Consider the following 20234-nt stretch of genomic DNA (forward strand, 5'->3'; position numbering starts at 1 on the left):
AAAAACAATCTGTCTTACGGGTGTGGAACGACATGAGGGTGAGTAATTGACATTATTTTCTTTTTTGGGTGAACTAACCCTTTAAAAAGAGAGGTTTGTACTTTCAAAATATACATTTATGAATGTAATACTTGGCTAACAGTAAAATAAGGTTTATAAAATAAATATCATTTTTCCTCACATTCATGAAAGCCAAAAATTACATTTCTGTATGTAAATTTTAAATTTTGGATTCACTTAACATTTAATAAAGTCTGATAAAAATTAGTTTTTCATCTTTTTACAGCGCCGATGACGAAGGTTCAATGACGTGGTCTTTGCGATGTTGGCATTTGAATCGTCAAACTTTATGTGCTCGCGCACGAGAGCACGCCCGGGTTCAGTAGACGTGTCAGCTACGGAAGTGGAGCCGCAGAATCATACAGGCAAAATCCCTTCCTGACGGGGGATGATTTTAGGATTTAAATAACGTAAACTGATCTACATCTTCACACATAACCCATTCCTGTTCAGTTATTATTGTCAGTGGAAATGTTGACCAAATTCGAGACAAAGTCGGCCCGAGTGAAAGGTAAGATATCTGCTCAGGCTAACTTCACTTGACTGCTGTTTAATGTAATGATTGCGGTTCTCTTTATGTACGTTTGTCTGATTCTAATATATAATCCCTGTAGAATATAATCCACTGTCTTTTTCAGCAAAAAATCCGTTTCTATCGTGCAGAATACTGTATGTCATTCGGCGTTAGCGCAGCGCTAGTTTTTGTTAGCCGTTCAGACTGCAGTAAATATCCTCTGATGTTTCAGTATTGTTTTGTTGACATTATCTTGACCTGATTATTATTTATAAAGTAATAACCTGGGTTAAATTAATGTCAATATGATTGTTCTCATAAGTCTCTTTATGTAAACAAATAGCTGAATTGACTGTTGTGTTTTTCTGTAGGACTGAGTTTCCACCCGAAACGGCCCTGGATTCTCGCTAGTCTGCACAACGGTGTCATCCAGCTGTGGGACTATCGCATGTGCACTCTTATCGACAAGTTTGACGAGCATGATGGTATGCAAACAGCCGAACAAAGATTTAATAGTCATTTATTCTTCTGCAGTCTCATGATGGTCTGAATTCATTCAGGTCCAGTCAGAGGGATTGACTTCCATAAGCAGCAGCCGCTGTTTGTGTCAGGAGGAGATGACTACAAGATCAAGGTTTGCTTTCTTCATTCTCAAAACGGATGTTTAAAGGGGAGTAAAATTAAAATTATCCAATGATTTACTCACCCTCAAGCCATCCTAGGGGACTTTCTTCTTTCAGCCAAACACAATCAGAGTTATATTAAAAATATCCAATGGGAGTGAGTAGAGGATGAGATTTTGAAGTCCAAAAAAGTGCATCCATCCATCATAAAACGTGCTCCACGCAGCTCCAGGGGGTTAAAGGGTTAGTTCACCCAAAAATGAAAATTGTGTCATTTATTACTCACCCTCATGTCGTTCCACACCCTTAAGACCTTCGTTAATCTTCGGAACGCAAATTAAGATATTTTTGTTGAATTCCGATGGCTCCGTGAGGCCTCCATAGGGAGAAATGACATTTCCTCTCAAGATCCATTTATGTACTAAAAACATATTTAAATCAGTTAATGTGAGTACAGTGGCTTAATATTAATATTATAAAGCGACGAGAATACTTTTGGTGCGCCAAAAAAACAAAATAAAGACTTATATAGTGATGGCCGATTTCAAAACAATGCTTCATGTTCTTCATGTCTCCACCTGGCTATTGCTACTTTATAGCTTCGGAGTAGGTTAGAGTTTTTCATAATGCTTCACAATCCAATAGTTAACATGAACTAACAATGAAAATACTTCTAAAGCATTTGTTACATTTAGTGTATGTTTTAACATTAGTTAATGGACCTGAGCAAACATGAACTTACAATGAACAGTTGTATTTTTATTAACAAAGATTAGTAATTGTTAGTTAATTTTAATGCATTAACTAATGGGACGTTATTGTAAAGTGTTACTGAATTGTTTTGATTTGCTGACAGTTATTTGACTTTGATTATTAGGTGTGGAACTACAAGCTGCGTCGGTGTCTTTTCACTCTTCTTGGACATCTTGACTACATTCGTACCACATTCTTCCATCATGTGAGCCTTATCAACTTTATAATGCTCTTTAATAATTATTTTAATAATGTTCATTTAATAAATGCCACAAGAGACTTAACTTCTGGCTATCTTTTTCAGGAGTATCCCTGGATCCTGAGTGCCTCAGATGATCAGACCATTCGCATTTGGAACTGGCAGTCCAGAACATGTGTCTGGTGAGTGTTTATAAAGGTCATGAACTAGCAAATGTGCACAAATAATCAAGAATTTTAATTCATTTATTTATTAGGATGTTGAAGTTAGCTCATTTTGGAATGATTAATAATGATGTAACTTTTGCAAATAAAACCAAAAAATATATTTCATGTACAAAAATGCTCAATTTTCAAAGCATTTTTTCTGACCTGAGCAACACTGTTGTTACCTTTACCTGAGTGAAACTGAGTTGTCTTCTGTGCTGTCTTTTCTCTGTAGTGTGCTGACGGGGCATAATCACTATGTGATGTGCGCTCAGTTCCATCCCTCTGAGGACCTGGTGGTGTCGGCCAGCCTGGATCAGACTGTGCGCGTGTGGGATATTTCCGGTGAGGAGGCTTGGGACAGGATTGAGTGTTTTGGGAAGGCTGGGGAGGTGGGAATAGAGAGAGGGGATGGAGGAAGATAAAGGCACTCTCTCCTCATGTCCTCTCTCTACAGTGTGTACAGAACAAAACTCTGTGGGCTTGAAGCAAAAATACCTCTCACACTCATGCATCAAGCATTTGCCTAGTGATTTTCAATACTCAATATTGTTATTTTTGGGTAAATTGAAGGGATAGTTCACCCAAAAATGAAAATTCTGTCATCATTTACTCAACCTCAAGTTGTTTCAAACCTGTATGAATTTCTTTTTTCTGCCGGACACAGTTTTGAAGAACGTTGGCAATCAAACAGATGATGTGCCCCATTGACTTCCATAGTATGGGAGAAAAATACTGTGGAAGTCAAATGGGGTCCATCAATGGTTTTGTTACCCATATTCTTCAAAATAATTTCTTTTGTGTTCAGCCGAAGAAAGAAACTTGGAACAACTTGAGGGTGAGTAAATGATGGCTGAATTTTCATTTTTGGGTGAACTATCCCTTTAAATACTGATATGATGTTTACATGGAAGAACAATTAATTAAACACTTAAAGGCTAAAAAAGTCTTATTTCAGAAAAGGTGCATGTGAGAGGTGTTTTTTTTCTGCATGTTTTAATGATGTTGTCAATGTCTGTGTCCTTTGCTTTCATTGCTGATCCTCTTTCTTGCTCATTAACCTTAAAAACCACTGCTGTCTGCACTGACTGAGAACAAAAACTCATTCCTAAACATTATACAATCTAAATTCTTGCTCTCTGCCTTTTTTCCCTTCGCATAATGTATATTATTAATATGTTGCTGCATGGATAATACAAATACATGCAATATAATTGTATGAAAGATTGAAAACTAAAAATTCTTCTTGAATTCTCTTTAATTTAACACTGTGGTTCTCAGCCTGTTTCACCCCATGGTCCCCCATTGTCCATATCAATATTTGAAGCCCCCATGACACGTTACTGCATGTACTCAGTATAGTAATTAGTGATAGGAAACCAAGGCTTTCATTAAATTGTGACGAAAAACATTTAATTACTTTTCAACACTGTGCACACCAACGACATCTTGTGGTCAAAAGGTGGAAAAACTGCCTTTGTGTCCTATAGATCCAGCCATTTTTAAAATTTATATTTAATAAATCAGTTTGTGCTATGAAAAACATGAAGGCAATAAAAATGATTAGTCTGTATAAATGCTTTTTCACGTGTTGAATTAACTTGTGTATTGTAGTATTGTACGGTAGTGTTACTGTAACTTTTATGTATCTGCTTCAATCAACACATGCAGCTTTATTCACATGAGCTTTTGCCTTAGTCCTAAACCTGAGTTCATGTAGGCATATGATCAAAATGAATTAAGTGGAGATTATTGTGAAATGCTCAGTTGAAGTATTTCTGAACTGAGGATTATTACTTGAATAAGCCCAAAATCTAAACATTAATATTTATTCGCATTCTGATTTATTTTTATCAAAGAAGTGAATGACACTTAACCTGCGCAAGGGGTTTGTGCTATTTTTTAATCAGAATACTACGCTGTCACATGGTGGTGTGCGAAAACAAAGCTTCGGACGTCACAGATCAAGTGGTTACAGCAAAACAAATCAAGCTCCGATACAGTGTTTCACTGTGAGATGTTTCATTTTTTTTACAATCTTACAATCTTCGAAGCCTCTGTGTCAAACGTCACATCACTTATAGTAATAACAGTAAATTATGCTTAATTAGAAGTAACTAACTCTAACCTTAAGTCTATAGTGAGTACATGCAGTTACTGAGTGCTTATTTGTGCAAGTATAATGTAACTGTCACCTTAAAATAAAGTGTAACCAGAAAATATTGGAGTTTTACAGTTTTATTATGTTGCATTACTTTTCCAGATCTAGACTTCTAGACAGTGGGTTCTTTTATGCATAGATAAAACATTAATTTAGTTGAGAGGACAAATTAAAATAAGAAATATCTTGATTTTTAGTTGTTTTAGCTTATTTTAATACTTGTTTTGTTTTACATTTATGTAAATCATCTTGTGTCCCCCTTGGAAGTTTGCTGAGGCCCCCTGGTTGAGAACCACAGATTTAATATCTTTTGAATTAAGTCAAAACTATACACTTTTTACATGTACAGGACCCTAGTTCATATCTTTCTTGATGGCATTTGTTATCCATAGATAATGTTAAAGGATTAGTTCACTTCAGAATTAAACACCAAGATGTTTGTCTTTCTTCGGTCGAAAAGAAATTAAGGGTTTTAAGAAAAAATTCCAGGGTTTTTCTCCATTTAGTGGACTTCAGCAGTTACCAATGGGTTGAAGGTCCAAATTGCAGTTTCAGTGCAGTTTCAAAGATCCCAGACGAGGAATGAGTCTTATCTAGCGAAAGGATCAGTCATTTTCTAAATAAATAAATAAAAATGTATTTACTTTTTAACCACATACTCATCTTGCACTGCTCTGCGATGCGGAAGTACAGAGCAAGTGTTTACAAAGCGAACGTGCAAAGACCAAGTCAAATGGTCTTTACAAAAAAAACCAAAAAAAAGTAAAATGATGTCGAAATAGTTTGAAGTTGGACTGAGATACCGCGGTACTTCTGCCTATGCAAGATGAGCATTTGTGGTTAAAATGTAAAAAAAAAAAAAAATTATTTGTTTGAAAATGACTGATTTCACTATATAAGACCCTTATTCCTCGCCTGGGATCATGTAGAGCCTTTTGAAGCTGCACTGAAACTGCAATTTTGACCTTCAACACGTTGGTAACCATTGAAGTCCACTATATGGAGAATAATCCTGGAATGATTTCCTCAAAAACCTTAATTTCTTTTCGACTGAAGAAAGACATGAAGATCTTGGATGACATGGGGGTGAGTAAATTATCAGGACATTTTAATTCTGAACTAATCTTTTAATGGTTAAAGACCAAGTTGATGCATCTATGCCAATGCACCTTTTAGATCGGTAACATAAACGTAGCTCTGTCATTTAATCATTAAATGGCTCTTAACACAACACGAATGCATGATTGAAGCACATTACAATGTGCAATAACAAATGCATGACTTAACTGGAGTCTTCCTCACTCCTCTAACATCCAGCGCCCCTCCAGAGATCATTTTGACACGTTCCACCACCATCGATCCACCAGTCAGTTCCATCCCTGCTCACTTCCTGTACATGCCCCTCTGGAAACATCCACATCTGTGCATTGGTTTCTAGTGCAGCTTTTGTTGGACTTTTATTCATTTAGCAGACATCTGGAGTGCTGAGATTTCAGACACGTGTTCTGCTCTCCTTTTTCTTTTCTCTGCGTCCTGACCTGAGTTAAGCCAATCATCTCCCTGTCATTGATTTACATTCATCCCACCCAATCTGAAGTGATTTCGATCACAATTAAACTACTCTCTTTTGATTGATTGTTGTCTTTGCTGTTATTCTGTTACTTTGCTTCCTTAACTCAGGTTTAGACCTAATGGAGGACATATGTTGTGTTTGTGTTCTCGAGCACCAGCGAATGTTTAGCAGCCCAACAAAATGTTTGTGTGTTTGCTGTCACATATCATGTGTCTTTGAGTAGCAGTTTTAATGTTGTTCCTCTCTTTTCCCTCCCCGGTATGTGGGTGTTCCTGTGTAATTTGTATCGGGTCCCCTGTGTGTGTCGGACTATAAATGTTGCTTCCAGGTCTGAGAAAGAAGAACTTGTCTCCGGGTGCTGTGGACACAGAGGTGCGCGGCATCTCTGGTGTCGACCTGTTTGGGGCGTCTGATGCTGTAGTGAAACATGTTCTGGAGGTAAGAATGTAGTTGTCGTGGTCTTCTTGGTGCTGATTGGGGTTGAATGAATTTTGTTGTTTGCTTGAATGAAAGTTTGCGTTCTCTTGCTCTGGTCTCAGGGTCACGATCGAGGCGTAAACTGGGCAGCCTTCCATCCCAGCATGCCTCTCATTGTGTCAGGAGCAGATGACCGCCAGGTCAAGATCTGGAGGATGAACGGTACGTGTTCTCGTACGGAAAAATGTGTCATTGTTCTGATTTGAAAAATGACATTGTAAAATGTAAATATTTTATCCTGTTCTAAAACCTACTGCTTATAAAGACAGTTGCAAGACAGCATCCTAACTTTCATCGTCCCTCATAACAGGGTTTCCGCAATTCCTTAAAAGTCTTAAACGGTATAACAGAAGTCTGAATTATTTTAAGAGGTATTTTAATCAATGAATACCACATTCTTATGCCAAGCGATTGCTTATGAGATATCTACTGTTTATTTAGTTGTATATGTTGTTGTAGGTGGTTGTAAGTGTTCATATTTTATTCCCCTCATCTTTATGAATGAGCTGCCAGTAGTAGTTCAAAGTAAAATCTTGTGAATTCTCTCTGGGCCACTCTAACACTAAGAACTTTTTTTTTTTTTTTTTTACGCATTCATTGTTACACATTTGTTTAAACACATTATTGTTGTATCAACAAAATCCAATATCAGTCTAGAGCTGCACGATTCTGGATAAAATGAGAATCACAAATGGAGATCACGATTCTCCTACGATTTATAGAGGTTCTGACAAAATATTGCTGGAAAAATGGTTTTGAATGAATTCAATGACTCATTAATAAATGTTTCATTACTGGATGAATCAGTGTTTTTGAACAAATCTTTTGAATGAATGATTCAATGACAAATACATATTTATTCACTTGTCGTCACCTAGTGACGTAAGATGTAATTGATACAACCGTTATTTGAAGCTCCCAAGTTAGTTTCAAAAGGTGGTTTGCTCTATTTTGAACGCTGTCATAGACATCAGTGTTTATATCCTAACTTTAAACTTTTATCTCAGTACTTCTGTGATAATTTGAATATTTGTATTATCAATAAATATATATTAGTGTTGTCAAAAATATCGATATCGATACTGAAATATCTGAAACTGTTCCAATGCTCATTTCCTGCAGTATCGATACACCCATACCAGCTGCGCGTTCTCGCTCGCTCTCTTCTCTCTGACGGCGAATTGACACACACCTGCCTCCTCTCACTCGCTCGTCTCATTCGCTCCGATTGAATAGTGCTTGTATTGCGCACCAATGCCCACATTTCGCGCTCGCACCAAAAGCGTGTGCACCACTGATCTATATAAGTGGTGCGCACATAAAGCCACCTCTCAAACAGCTCGCAAGTACCAAACTTATTTTTTTGGCTTCTTGCACTTCAAATACACACAAAATTGTCAAAATGCGCATCTTGGCGAGAATCCAGGTTAAAACGGTCAGTTTTGGAGCATAAATAGTTGAAAGCACATGTTGTGTAACGGTATATTGGATCAGTGTGATAAGATCTTAAAGTGATATTTAGATCTTCTATTCCTGCTGCTGTCTGTCATGTTAATCAAAGGATAAAAGAGAGGCAAAATTACTGTTCTTGACTGATTTTTTTTAATCTTTTTAATTGTAAGCATTAATCTGCATTTAAAATTTACAATGAAGACTATCCTGTTTTATTTTATATTAGATTATTTTACTGTTAGACCCACATGAACAACTTAAAGCCATGTTTATTTCATATTTATATATCCCACCTTCTAGAGTCCAAAGCATGGGAGTTGGATACCTGTCGGGGACACTACAATAATGTGTCCTGTGCAGTGTTTCACCCTCGTCAGGAGCTCATTCTGTCCAACTCTGAGGACAAGAGCATCCGTGTGTGGGACATGTCCAAGAGGACAGGCGTCCAGACCTTTCGCAGAGATCATGACCGTTTCTGGGTGCTGGGGGCTCACCCCAACCTCAACCTGTTTGCTGCTGGTAGGTTACTATTAACAATAGACAAGTGGTTTTTGGTGAGGACATGATATGCATTGATGTGTTATTCTGTAACTTCTCAGGTCATGACAGTGGGATGCTGGTGTTTAAGCTGGAAAGAGAACGCCCAGCTTACGCCGTGTATGGTAACATGCTGTACTATGTGAAAGATCGCTTCCTGAGACAGCTCGACTTCAACAGCAGTAAGGACACGGCCGTCATGCAGCTACGCAGGTTTGTGAATTTTACTGTCTATTCTACTTTGAGTTTGAATACCTTAAATGTGCAGCTTCAACATCAGTTGAACCATTTCTTTTATATTCACAGTGGATCCAAATTCCCTGTGTTCAGCATGTCCTACAACCCTGCAGAAAACGCTGTGCTGTTGTGCACTGTGAGTACTGTAGACTCTTATCAGTCTGCTCAGTTAAATCAAGATACATTTTTTTTATTTGTGCATTTCTTCCTCTTTCCCCTCCAGAGAGCTACTAACCTGGAAAATAGCACATATGATCTCTACTCCATTCCCAGGGAGAGCGACTCCCAGAATCCTGATGGTAACATTTTATCTTTTCTCTTTAGAAGTCCTTAATCTGATGTGCAAAATGTAAGTGTTCGCTTCTTCTGCATGTTTTCAGCTCCTGAGGGAAAGCGCTCCTCTGGTCTGACTGCAGTTTGGGTGGCCAGAAACCGGTTTGCCGTACTTGACCGCATGCACTCAGTAAGTGAATCAGGAAACAAAAAAGTGTACTGCAGTATTGATGTATTTTTGTAGGCCAACACAAAAGTTAGCAACACCCTGGATCCCTCAAAAAAAAAAAGGATTTTTCCATTGACTTTTGGATTATTGCAGAAAATTCATTCTGAAAAGTTTGATTCTTGCACGTTTTGTTCATCACGATAATCTTCACAAATGAACACAACTTTTATGAATTTTGAAGCCTAAATACAACTGCCAGAAGTAAAAAGCTAAATCTAGGCTATAAATGAACTACACCACCATTGCATGACTTCGACCACCATTAAGCCGACTCTTTTCAGGCTTTATTAATAAATTGTGAAAATATCTTAAGCTTGTGTAAACCACAGTACTTACTCTAGTTATTTAACCAAAAAACCCATTGACTTGCCCTCAGGATGATGGAACTAGAAGTGCTAAAAGGCTAACTCTTTTCAGGGATTTGTCCTACAAAAATCTCTGCAGCACTTTATAGTTTTGAATAAAGGTATTATGACCATGTACTCATGTACAAATCTCAAGGATCACCCTCACTCTTATCCCACCACAGCTTCTGATTAAGAACCTGAAGAACGAGATTGTGAAGAAGGTCCAGGTGCCAAGCTGTGAGGAGATCTTTTATGCTGGAACTGGGTCACTGCTGCTGCGTGATGCTGATGGAGTCACGCTGTTTGACGTGCAGCAGAAGCGCTCTCTTGCCACGGTCAAAATTGCTAAAGTCAAATATGTGGTGTGGAGCTCGGATGCCAACCATGTGGCCCTGCTGGCCAAACACGGTACTGCAAACTCAATAATTGCTTGTATAGGCTTAAAGGCACAATATGTAGTTTTTCACCACTAGAGGTCGCTTTTTCAAAACAAAGGCGTAGCTTGATGCCTTGATTTGACAGGATCATGGGAGGTGTTGTCTTCACGTGGATGAGCTGATGTATTAAAGATTTATTAACATTACTGTAGTATGAAGAAGGCTGTGGCTGAAAGTCGTTGGAACAGAACAAGGCCACTGTAGCGATTGCTAAGGAGAGACAAGCGCGACACATGCCTCTAGAGCCGCCACTTCCACATCTTCTCATGAGTATGTGGGGCAACGCAGCGCTGTTTATCATATTAGATACATTTGTGTGGAAAGTTGTTATAATGCTACTGAGTTCCGGCAGTGGCAGCTGCTATGAGACACTTGCTGCATACTGCAGTAAGATAGATCGATATTAGGCGTGGTTAATCAAGAAAAAGAGATTTAAACAATTAGACTTACAGTGTTGAGCTATACAACATGATTAGTTTTCTGTCGATGAATGTATCCACACAGTTGCTCACCTGTCTAATAAAACACATAGGCCTGGTATCACAGACAGGGCTTAGACTAAGCCAGGATTAGGCCTTAGTTCAATTAAGGTATTTAAATAGCCTTTGTAAACATACCCTAGAAAAAAAACATTACTAGTGTGCATCTTGAACGAAAAAAAGTGTGCATCTTGAAACAAAACAATGGCATGGACATATTTTAAGATCTGTCAGTACAAGTTGCTTTCAGTTAAAACCGCTCAAACATGCATTTTAGTCTGGGACTAGCTTAAGCCTTGTCTGTTAAACTGAGGGATAATATATTAAAGCATCTTTGGCGTTTCCATGGTTTCTACAAAATAAAAACGCAAATCGAGGATAATGCAGGTGTGATGTCATTGATAGGCGACGCACGGTCTGTGTCCTGGTTAAAATTGCTTATTTTCTGGATTTAAACATTCTTGGAAACATGTGGGATAATGTAAGTACTAGGGCTGTCAAAATAATGCGTTAATTTCGATTAATTAATCTGAGAAAAAAATAACACGTTAAACGCAGATTAATCCATTCGGTATTGACCTTTGAACCTGGAGCTCTTCAGGTTCAACGCGAGCTGTCTTCAAAGTAAGCACCGTCTTTGCACTCTCTCTACCTCACACATAATAATCTAAATCAACTGACACAATGCTAAAAGTTCGTAAGACCAAATCCATGTTTCACGAGGCGCATTCGGAGAATGTTTTTCCTGAATAACCGCTGGGTGTGAATAGTGCTCAAAAGAACGTCACCTCATCTTCTCTGACAGCCCTGCACGTGCAGCTGACATAAACCACACTTTCAGTAAACAAAAAGACAATCCTATCCAGTGGTGAAGTGTTTTCTGTGTTGACAAATCTTTTGCGATGTCCGAATAACAGTCGCGATTCGCACGCAACGCGTCAACGTCCGCTAATGTCCAATTCGCGACCTAATGACTAATTTGAACAGATTCATTTTAATGAATCATGACAACAACTGATCTGTCCACACGGTCTATAATGAATCATTTACTCGAACAACTCTGAAATGAGAACATAAGTGTGCTTACCCCATTTAGCAAGAGTGGTTGGTAAAATTAGCCTTAATAATCCACAATATTTTCAGGTTATTTAAATAACAACGTGTAGTAAATTAGGCCTACCTATAAAATCAGTTAGTTTAGACTGGAGTGAGGTGAAACCAGAACAAAGCAAGTTGTTGTTAGCTAGGTGCATTCAATTGTATATGGTAGAAAATTATATTATTAACTTCTAAATGCTACTTTTTAATACTTTTCAGGTTTAGCAAAAAAGCATCTTCTCTTACAAAGCTATAAAATCACTTTTTTTTTGCAAAGAGGGCAAGAAAGAATTACAGTGAGAGTGACGGGTACTTTATTGTCAGTATCGGGCTTGCAGATCAGGTGGGTAGGGCACTTTTTACTGTTTGTGTGGATGACCATGTCTGTCACCACCGAAGACCATTTTTGACCCAGGAATAACCCTGCATTGATTCATTTGAATTGAAATATTTAATACTTTCACAGCAAAAATTATGTATGCGATTTAATTTAGATTAATTAATCAGAGTATGTAATTAATTAGATTCAAATTTGTAATCGATTGACAGCCCTAGTAAGTACAAAAGTCAACAAAATATATAACACTGTTCTAGTGGTTTGGGATATTTTAATCCAAAAAATCTTACATATTGTGCCTTTTAAGCATATTGTTTTTGCGATCAAAAATCCACAACCTTAAGGGTTGTACAAGCATTTTTGCCATGTATCAAAAACAAAATAATCCCACATCATATAACATACATTTGACCCTCTGCTCTTGCTTTTCCAGCCATCATGATCTGCAACAAGAAGTTAGAGAGTCTGTGTAACATCCATGAGAACATCAGAGTGAAGAGTGGCGCCTGGGCCGAAAACGAAGTCTTCATCTACACCACCTCCAACCACATCAAATATGCTCTCACCTCTGGGTACTGCTCCAATAGCCTGACACGCAACTCTTTATATTTGGAAAACCATACTGTTTTTTGCCTAACCTGATAATGGCATGTTATTCATATTCAAATTTTTTTCACACAGCGATCATGGTATAATCCGTACATTGGATCTGCCCATCTACGTGACAAGAGTCAGGGGCAACAGTGTGTACTGCCTGGATCGAGAGTGCAGACCACGAGTGCTAACCATTGACCCAACTGAGTACCGTTTTAAACTGGCTCTGGTCAATCGCAAATATGAGGAGGTTAGTGCGTATTTTCAGCAACGAGACCTGCATCTTGGGTGTTTTTGTTTTATTTCGATTGTATTAAATATTATTTTTAATTTTTTTTTAAATACCACACATAAAAACGCCTATTACCTGACAGATATCCCTGAAGCAGGGCTTTTGTTTCTTTTAATCTTTTTATTTCTTTATTTTTATTTAGTCAAGAACTTTCTGCGTATCAGTCATTTTGCACGCTCGGATTTGTCTTTTAATGACTTTTTTTCTACCCAACACCCTCAGGTTCTTCATATGGTGCGTAATGCTAAACTGGTCGGGCAGTCCATCATTGCCTACCTACAGAAGAAAGGCTACCCAGAGGTGGCGCTGCACTTCGTCAAAGATGAGAAGACCCGTTTCAGCCTGGCACTGGAGTGTGGAAACATTGAGGTATGCAGGAGTGATGTTTATGGAGGTTGAAGGCTTCAACACTTTTACCTGAACAGGTGTTCATTCTTGATTTGTTTGTTCCTGCAGGTGGCGCTGGAGGCTGCAAAAGCCCTGGATGAACGAAGCTGCTGGGAGCGCCTCGGCGAGGCTGCACTTCTACAGGGCCATCACCAGGTGGTGGAGATGTGCTACCAGCGAACCAAGAACTTCGACAAGCTCACCTTCCTGTATCTCATCACTGGCAACCTGGCCAAGCTCAGGAAGATGATGAAGATTGGTGAGTGATGAGGAAATAGTCTGATCGTTAATAATAATTTTATCATTACTCCAGTCTTCACGTGTCACATGATCCTTCAGAAATCATTCTAATATACTAATTTGCTGCTGAAGAAACAATTCTCACTATTATCAATGTTGAAAATAGTTTTTTTTTTGTTGAATAGAAAGTTCAAATAAAATCTTTCGATACATTATTAATGTCTTTAACTTAATCAATTCAAAGCATCCTTGCTGAATAAAGGTGTCAACTTCTTTCATAAAAAATTGTGACCCCAGACTTTTGAATAATAGTGTATTTATTCCTGTGTATTGTTTGAATGATGTTTATGATTTGTTACAGCCGAGATACGGAAGGACATGAGTGGACACTATCAAGGTGCTCTTTACCTGGGTGACGTCAGCGAGCGTGTGCGGATCCTGAAGAACTGTGGACAGAGTGAGTGCTGTCAGATTTTCATTCACTTGATTGTTTAAATGCCATTTATTTAATGAAAATGACATCTGTATCACATTCTTTCTCAGAGTCTCTGGCTTACCTGACTGCTGCCACTCATGGGATGGATGAGGAAGCTGAAGCCCTGAAGGAGACCTTTGACTTGGAAAAAGAAATGGTATGATCAATTCTCATTACTAACACTGATGCACATATTCATAGATGAACAGAATGATTGAGTGTTGGGTTCATGTGCAGGTGCCAGAGGTAGACCCCAATGCCCAACTGTTGCAGCCGCCACCTCCCATCAACCCCTTAGACACCAACTGGCCTCTGCTAACCGTCTCCAAGGGCTTCTTCGAGGGAGCCATTGCTGCCAAAGGTGACGGACTGTTTTGTGATGCTCATACTGGCTCACGGTGTGTTTATGAAGTTTTTTTGAAGGATAATAACATGAATGTTTGAATAGGGCGAGCAGGGCAGATGGTTGCTGACCTGGACATGGATGCTCCAGGAGTAGAAGGCTGGGGAGAAGATGCAGAGCTTCATCTGGATGATGGTATTTACTGTGTAGTATTTTATAGTAAAACACTATAATGCAATAAGACATTATTTTTGAAGGAAGAACCCAAACCCAACTTGACGGCTGTTCACAGCAAGTGTTATAAATATAAAGTTTTAATAATTCTAAGTTCTAATTCTAAGTTCATACCAAAGCTATAATAACAACACAAAGTATCAATATTGTTGGAATCACTTTCAGAAAGATTTTTTTTCCAGCTAATGAATGATTAAACATTGACAGCCATTTTAGAATCCACCTGACTTTAGTTTATAAGCAGCAGATGACAAAAATGCTGCTGTGTGCTTATAATAAACACAACGTTATTGTCAGTTTAGCGGACGCTAATCTAGCTATCGTTCTTAGGCCCAGTTTACACTTAATACAGGTGTTATCGGGGTCTAATGCCCCCAGATTAGTTCACTTCAGAATGAAAATTTCCTGATAATTTACTCACCCCCATGTCATTCAAGATGTTTGTCTGTCTTTCTTCAGTCGAAAAGAAATTAAGGTTTTTGATGAAAACATTCCTGGATTTTTCTCCATATAGTGGACTTCAACAGTTACCAATGGGTTGAAGGTCAAAATTACAGTTTCAGTGCAGCTTCAAAGCATTCTACATTATCCCAGACGAGGAATAAGGGTCTTATCTAGCGAAAAAATCGGTCATTTTCTAAAAAAAAAATATTTTATATACTTATTAACCACAAATGCTTGTCTTGCACAGCTCTGCGATGCGCCACGCATTACGTAATCACATTGGAAAGGTCACGTGTAACGTAACCCGCCCAAATAAATCAGGACAGTGAATAAAAGAAATGGATTAAAATACTAGGTGTAAACAGGAATGTGTCTCCCTCATCTACTTGTGATCCGATCAACCAAAACAAATCTTAATATTGGGTGTAAACAGGGCCTTAGTGTGAACAGGACTTTAGGGATCAGAATAGCATAGAGATTTGGGCCTCCTATAGCAACGACCCAGAACACTTTAGCAACCTCGTAGCAACACCCTGACAGCCACTTACACCCACTGTCTTGCAACCGAAACACTCATCCATCATGCTCTCCTCAGATGGATTCATGGATGCTCAAGAGGGACTGGGTGATGACGGAGTTATTGGGAAAGATGAGGGAGGAGGATGGGAGGTTGAAGAAGATCTGGACCTCCCGCCAGAACTGGTAAGTCTTGTGTAAAACTGAAATAAAAATCACTTCTGTCTGTAAATGAAACTGGATTCATACAGCATCTGAAGTAACCTGATCTCGTTGTCTTTCTTTTAACCAATAGGATATACCTTCTGTTGGCGGAGGTGGCGCAGAGGGCGACGGTTTCTTTGTGCCACCTACCAAGGGCACAAGCCCCACCCAGATGTGGTGCAACAACTCTCAGCTGGCTGTGGATCACATGTTGGCTGGCTCATTTGAGACTGCTATGAGGGTAAAGGGATGTCATGAAATGGATTAGGGCTGCACAATTTTTTTGGGGAAAAAATTATTACTGTGTATATTATATAAAATATATATATATATTTTTTTTTTTACTAATATTACTAATTTTCTTATAGATATATACATATATATATATATATATATATATGAAAATTAGTAATATTAGTAAAAAAATATATATTTATTTATTTCTATATTTTCTTTATATAAAAAACAAAATTAGTAATATTAGTAAAAAAAAACAATATATATATATATATATATATATATATATATATATATATATATATATATATATATATATATATATATATATATATATATATATAATTTATTTCTTATTTTATAATATAGAAATATGTCTTATTTTGCTTAATATTCTTATTTATTAAAATGTATTTTTATTCAGTAATTTCACTCTAATGGCAATAAAAATGACTTATTAATTGCCATTAGAATTAAATTACTGACCCTAAACATACAAGCTTGATAAAAATGCTCATTTTAGACTTTTGTATCTTAAGTCTTTATTTTATTTTATTTTTTATTTATTTATTTTTTTATTTTATTTTATTTTATTTTTTTATTTATTCAGATGCAAAAGCCTCTAAGTGAAATCTATCTGAAATCTTCTAAAATGAGCATTTTTATGTTGTATGTTTAGGGTCAGTAATTTAATTCTAATGGCAATTAATAAGTCCTTTTTTTATTGCCATTAGAGTGAAATTACTGAATAAAAATACATTTTAATAAAAAAAAATTAAGCAAAATAAGAAATGTTTCTATATTATAAAATAAGAAATGTGACTTATACTAATAGTAATATTTACAGTACATCAGTAAAATTACAATACTGATATTTATGTAATATTATATAATTATATTTATTTATCTTAATTCTTAATTTCTTCAGTTTAAATGTGTTAAACCATCAAGCTTCTACTCTGTCCTGCTACTTTGAAATGTATGTCCAATTTCCTGATGTATTTTTGAAGGGTTTTGAGAAAGGAAGTGATGGGCCTGAACTACAAAACAGAAATGTACCAGAATTTTCGCTAATGCATTTCATTCTCTTAACGACAGTTACTTCATGACCAAGTTGGTGTGGTTCAGTTTGGACCCTATAAGCAGCTGTTCCTGCAAACTCTGTCTCGTGGCCGCACCTGTTACCTGGGCCTACCGTCTCTGCCCTGCTTGCACAGTTACCCCCAGAGGAACTGGAAGGACAGCGGGGCTAAAGGGGGTCTGCCAGCAGTGGGCCTGCGTCTCGCTGATCTCATTTCACGCCTGCAGCAGTGCTATCAGCTGACCACAGCAGGGCGCTTTGAAGATGCGGTCGATCGCTTCAGAGCCATTCTCCTCTCCGTACCACTGCTTGTAGTTGACAACAAACAAGAGATCGCAGAGGTGAGTTTAGATTCAGTATGAGTAGTTGAATCATGTTTTATTTTGTAGGGTTGTAGCCGCCCCAAAGCTCTGGAACAGTCTACCTTTGTGTATCAGGGCCTCTCCATCACTGGATGTTTTTAAAACCAGTTTAAAGACTTATTTTTACTCTTTAGCATTTGAGTGATGCTGTGCATTTATATGTTTACAATTTGTTTTGACTGACTTTGATATTTGACTTTTATATCCATTTTTTTTCCCCCTCCTTTTCTATTTTAACTTCTGATTTACTGTAAAGCACTTTGGATCAAATACAGTTGTTAAATTTGTGCTATATAAATAAAATTTGACTTGATTTTTACTTTCACTCAGGCACAGCAGCTGATCACTATCTGTAGGGAGTATATTGTTGGCCTCACCATGGAAACAGAGAGGAAGAAACTTCCTAAAGACACTCTCGATCAACAAAAAAGACTTTGTGAGGTAGGTGCCTTTCTGTTAAAACATTAAAATATATACATTTAAGATTGTATTAATGAATATTTAACACTTCATCTTTTTGTGTGTTCAGATGGCAGCATATTTCACACACTGCAGTCTGCAGCCGGTCCACATGGTGTTGGTATTGAGAACAGCTCTCAATCTTTTCTTCAAACTGCGTAACTTCAAAACAGCAGCAGGTTTTGCTCGTCGTCTGCTTGAGCTGGGCCCCAAACCAGAAGTGGCACAACAGGTAAACAAATAATCGTGCATTTTGTTCCCTATATCCCATAACCTACACATGTACAGTGGGGCAGTTTTGCTTGCATTAAAACTTATTTGTGTGCAAAAACGACTAAATTTATTGGTATGTGTGTGATAAGTTGTGTTAGTGTTAAAAAGCTTAAATGGAAGTTTTTATTGGTTCTTTTATTCTTTTTTTGTTGTTTATATCTTTCAGAGCACTTGATTTGTGTAAATAAAAGGGTTTTCTTTCTTGTGAAAAAATTAAATAAAATATAATATAAAAAATTAAATAAAAAATAAATCAAATTAATGCTTGATTTGTCATTTTAAATCATTGCAAAATATTATTTAATAATATATTTAAACCATCGTGTTTGATAGTGTACCGAGGACCCCTAGTGAGAACCACTGATGCAAAATATACCCATAATATCGAAATGGAAAATGATAGGAATGTTTTTCAAGCCCTTAATCTCAGTTCTCAAATGAATGCTAAATGTAATTGTATTGTATGATCCACAAAGATGTTGTTACTATTAGGGTAATTAAAGGGATAGTTCACCCAAAAATGAAAATTATCCCATTTTTCTCACCCTCAAGCCATCCTATGTTTATATGACTTTCTTCTTTGAGAAAAACACAATCGAAGTTACATTAAAAAAATATATATTCTGGCTCTTCCAAGCTTTATAATGGGGAATCCATCCATCATAAAAATAATCCATATGGCTCCAGCGGGTTAATAAAGGCCTTCTGAAGCAAAGTGATGGCTTTTTGTAAGAAAAATATCAATTTTTAAAGCTTTATAAACTATAACGGCCATACGTGAGTCTAGAGTGACCTCAGACCTGAATCATGAAATATTGACAAATGCGGAAGCGCAGACATTAGAGCAGAACAAAACAAGAAGATGGTCATATACACCTTGGATGGTTTGAGAGTGAGTAAATCATGGGATCATTTCCACTTAGGTAAATGACATTAAACATGCAGTCTTGTCATTTTTTTCCTCATGTGTACATTATCTGTTATTCATAACCTGTTGTTCCCCGTCTTTACTTAGACACGAAAGATTCTTGCAGCATGTGAGAAGAGCCTGACAGACGCTCACCAACTGAACTACGACCCCCACAATCCCTTTGACATCTGCGCCGCCTCCTACACTCCCCTGTACCGTGGGCGGCCAGTAGAGAAATGTCCCCTGTCAGGAGCCTGCTACTGCCCCAAATACAAAGGAGAGGTCTGCAGGGTCACACAGGTCAGTTCAAAGCCTTTGTAATGTCAGTGTTTATTGAAGGGAGAAAGTCTGGTATTGTCAGTATGTATGAAATCAACTGTACTCTTCTCATTGTTCAATGGTTTATCTGATCATGCAGTGCTATGAAGTGAAGAATCTGTTTCATTGGCTGTCTCTGTCCTGTTTTCTAGGTAACCGAGATCGGTAAAGATGTGATTGGATTGCGCGTCAGCCCACTGCAGTTCCGTTAAACATGCATCGCATAAGCATTGGATATGCTTTTCTCCTACATGTACTTTTCCTTTATAAGATGAAGTAATGAAAACTTCTAGAAATTCTAGAAAATACCTTATGTGACTAGCATCCTCCTTTCTATTATATATCCGAGGTCTATATCTCTACAGTCTTTATGCTTGTTTCATTAATCGAATTAACTAATTGTACATCTGTGACCCTGTCAATCAGTGCAAAATAAATTTTCTTTCTTGTGAAACTAATAAATATTGAAATAAAATTCTGGTGAACAAATGTTTGAACACGATTTTTTCTTCTCTTATGTAGGGTTGTTATCGTTAACTAAAACCATAAAATAAAATTACTTGGAAAAAAAAGTACTGAAATAAAATTTATCAAATAAAATATAAAAAACATTAGCAAAAACTTAGAATTTCTCATTTATGTTAAAGTACTAAAATAACCCAAACTGTATAGACATAAAAAACAAAAAAAACAAATGACCTAAACTTTAAAATTAAAGTAAAAACTAAATCTAATTCAAAATATTAACAAAAACTATAGTAGTAAAACATATTAGGAAAAACTTTTTATTTATTTTTGTTAAAGTACTAAAATATACTAAACTATACAGACGTTTAAAAAAAAAAAAAAAGATAAAAATGACATTTCTGAAAC

At 37.1% G+C, this 20234-nt stretch overlaps 1 protein-coding gene across 1 annotated transcript; it reads left to right on the top strand.

Annotated features, from left to right (window-relative positions):
- The first annotated feature begins 361 nt into the window (after window positions 1-361).
- On the top strand, window positions 362-19842 carry copa (COPI coat complex subunit alpha). Its single transcript, XM_067362704.1, has 29 exons — window positions 362-571; window positions 946-1059; window positions 1135-1208; window positions 2075-2155; window positions 2255-2331; window positions 2591-2700; window positions 6418-6527; window positions 6629-6728; window positions 8319-8537; window positions 8618-8768; window positions 8862-8928; window positions 9016-9091; window positions 9173-9255; window positions 9824-10049; window positions 12426-12564; window positions 12674-12836; window positions 13101-13247; window positions 13335-13524; window positions 13867-13962; window positions 14049-14137; window positions 14218-14341; window positions 14429-14518; window positions 15597-15703; window positions 15813-15962; window positions 17057-17380; window positions 17732-17842; window positions 17931-18092; window positions 19149-19343; window positions 19514-19842. The coding sequence occupies exons 1-29, from the start codon at window positions 532-534 to the stop codon at window positions 19571-19573; spliced, it is 3675 nt and encodes a 1224-aa protein (XP_067218805.1). The 5' UTR covers window positions 362-531; the 3' UTR covers window positions 19574-19842.
- The last annotated feature ends 392 nt before the right edge of the window (window positions 19843-20234 follow it).

This window comes from Chanodichthys erythropterus, chromosome 16, assembly GCF_024489055.1.
Source record: "Chanodichthys erythropterus isolate Z2021 chromosome 16, ASM2448905v1, whole genome shotgun sequence".
Lineage (NCBI taxonomy): Eukaryota > Metazoa > Chordata > Actinopteri > Cypriniformes > Xenocyprididae > Chanodichthys > Chanodichthys erythropterus.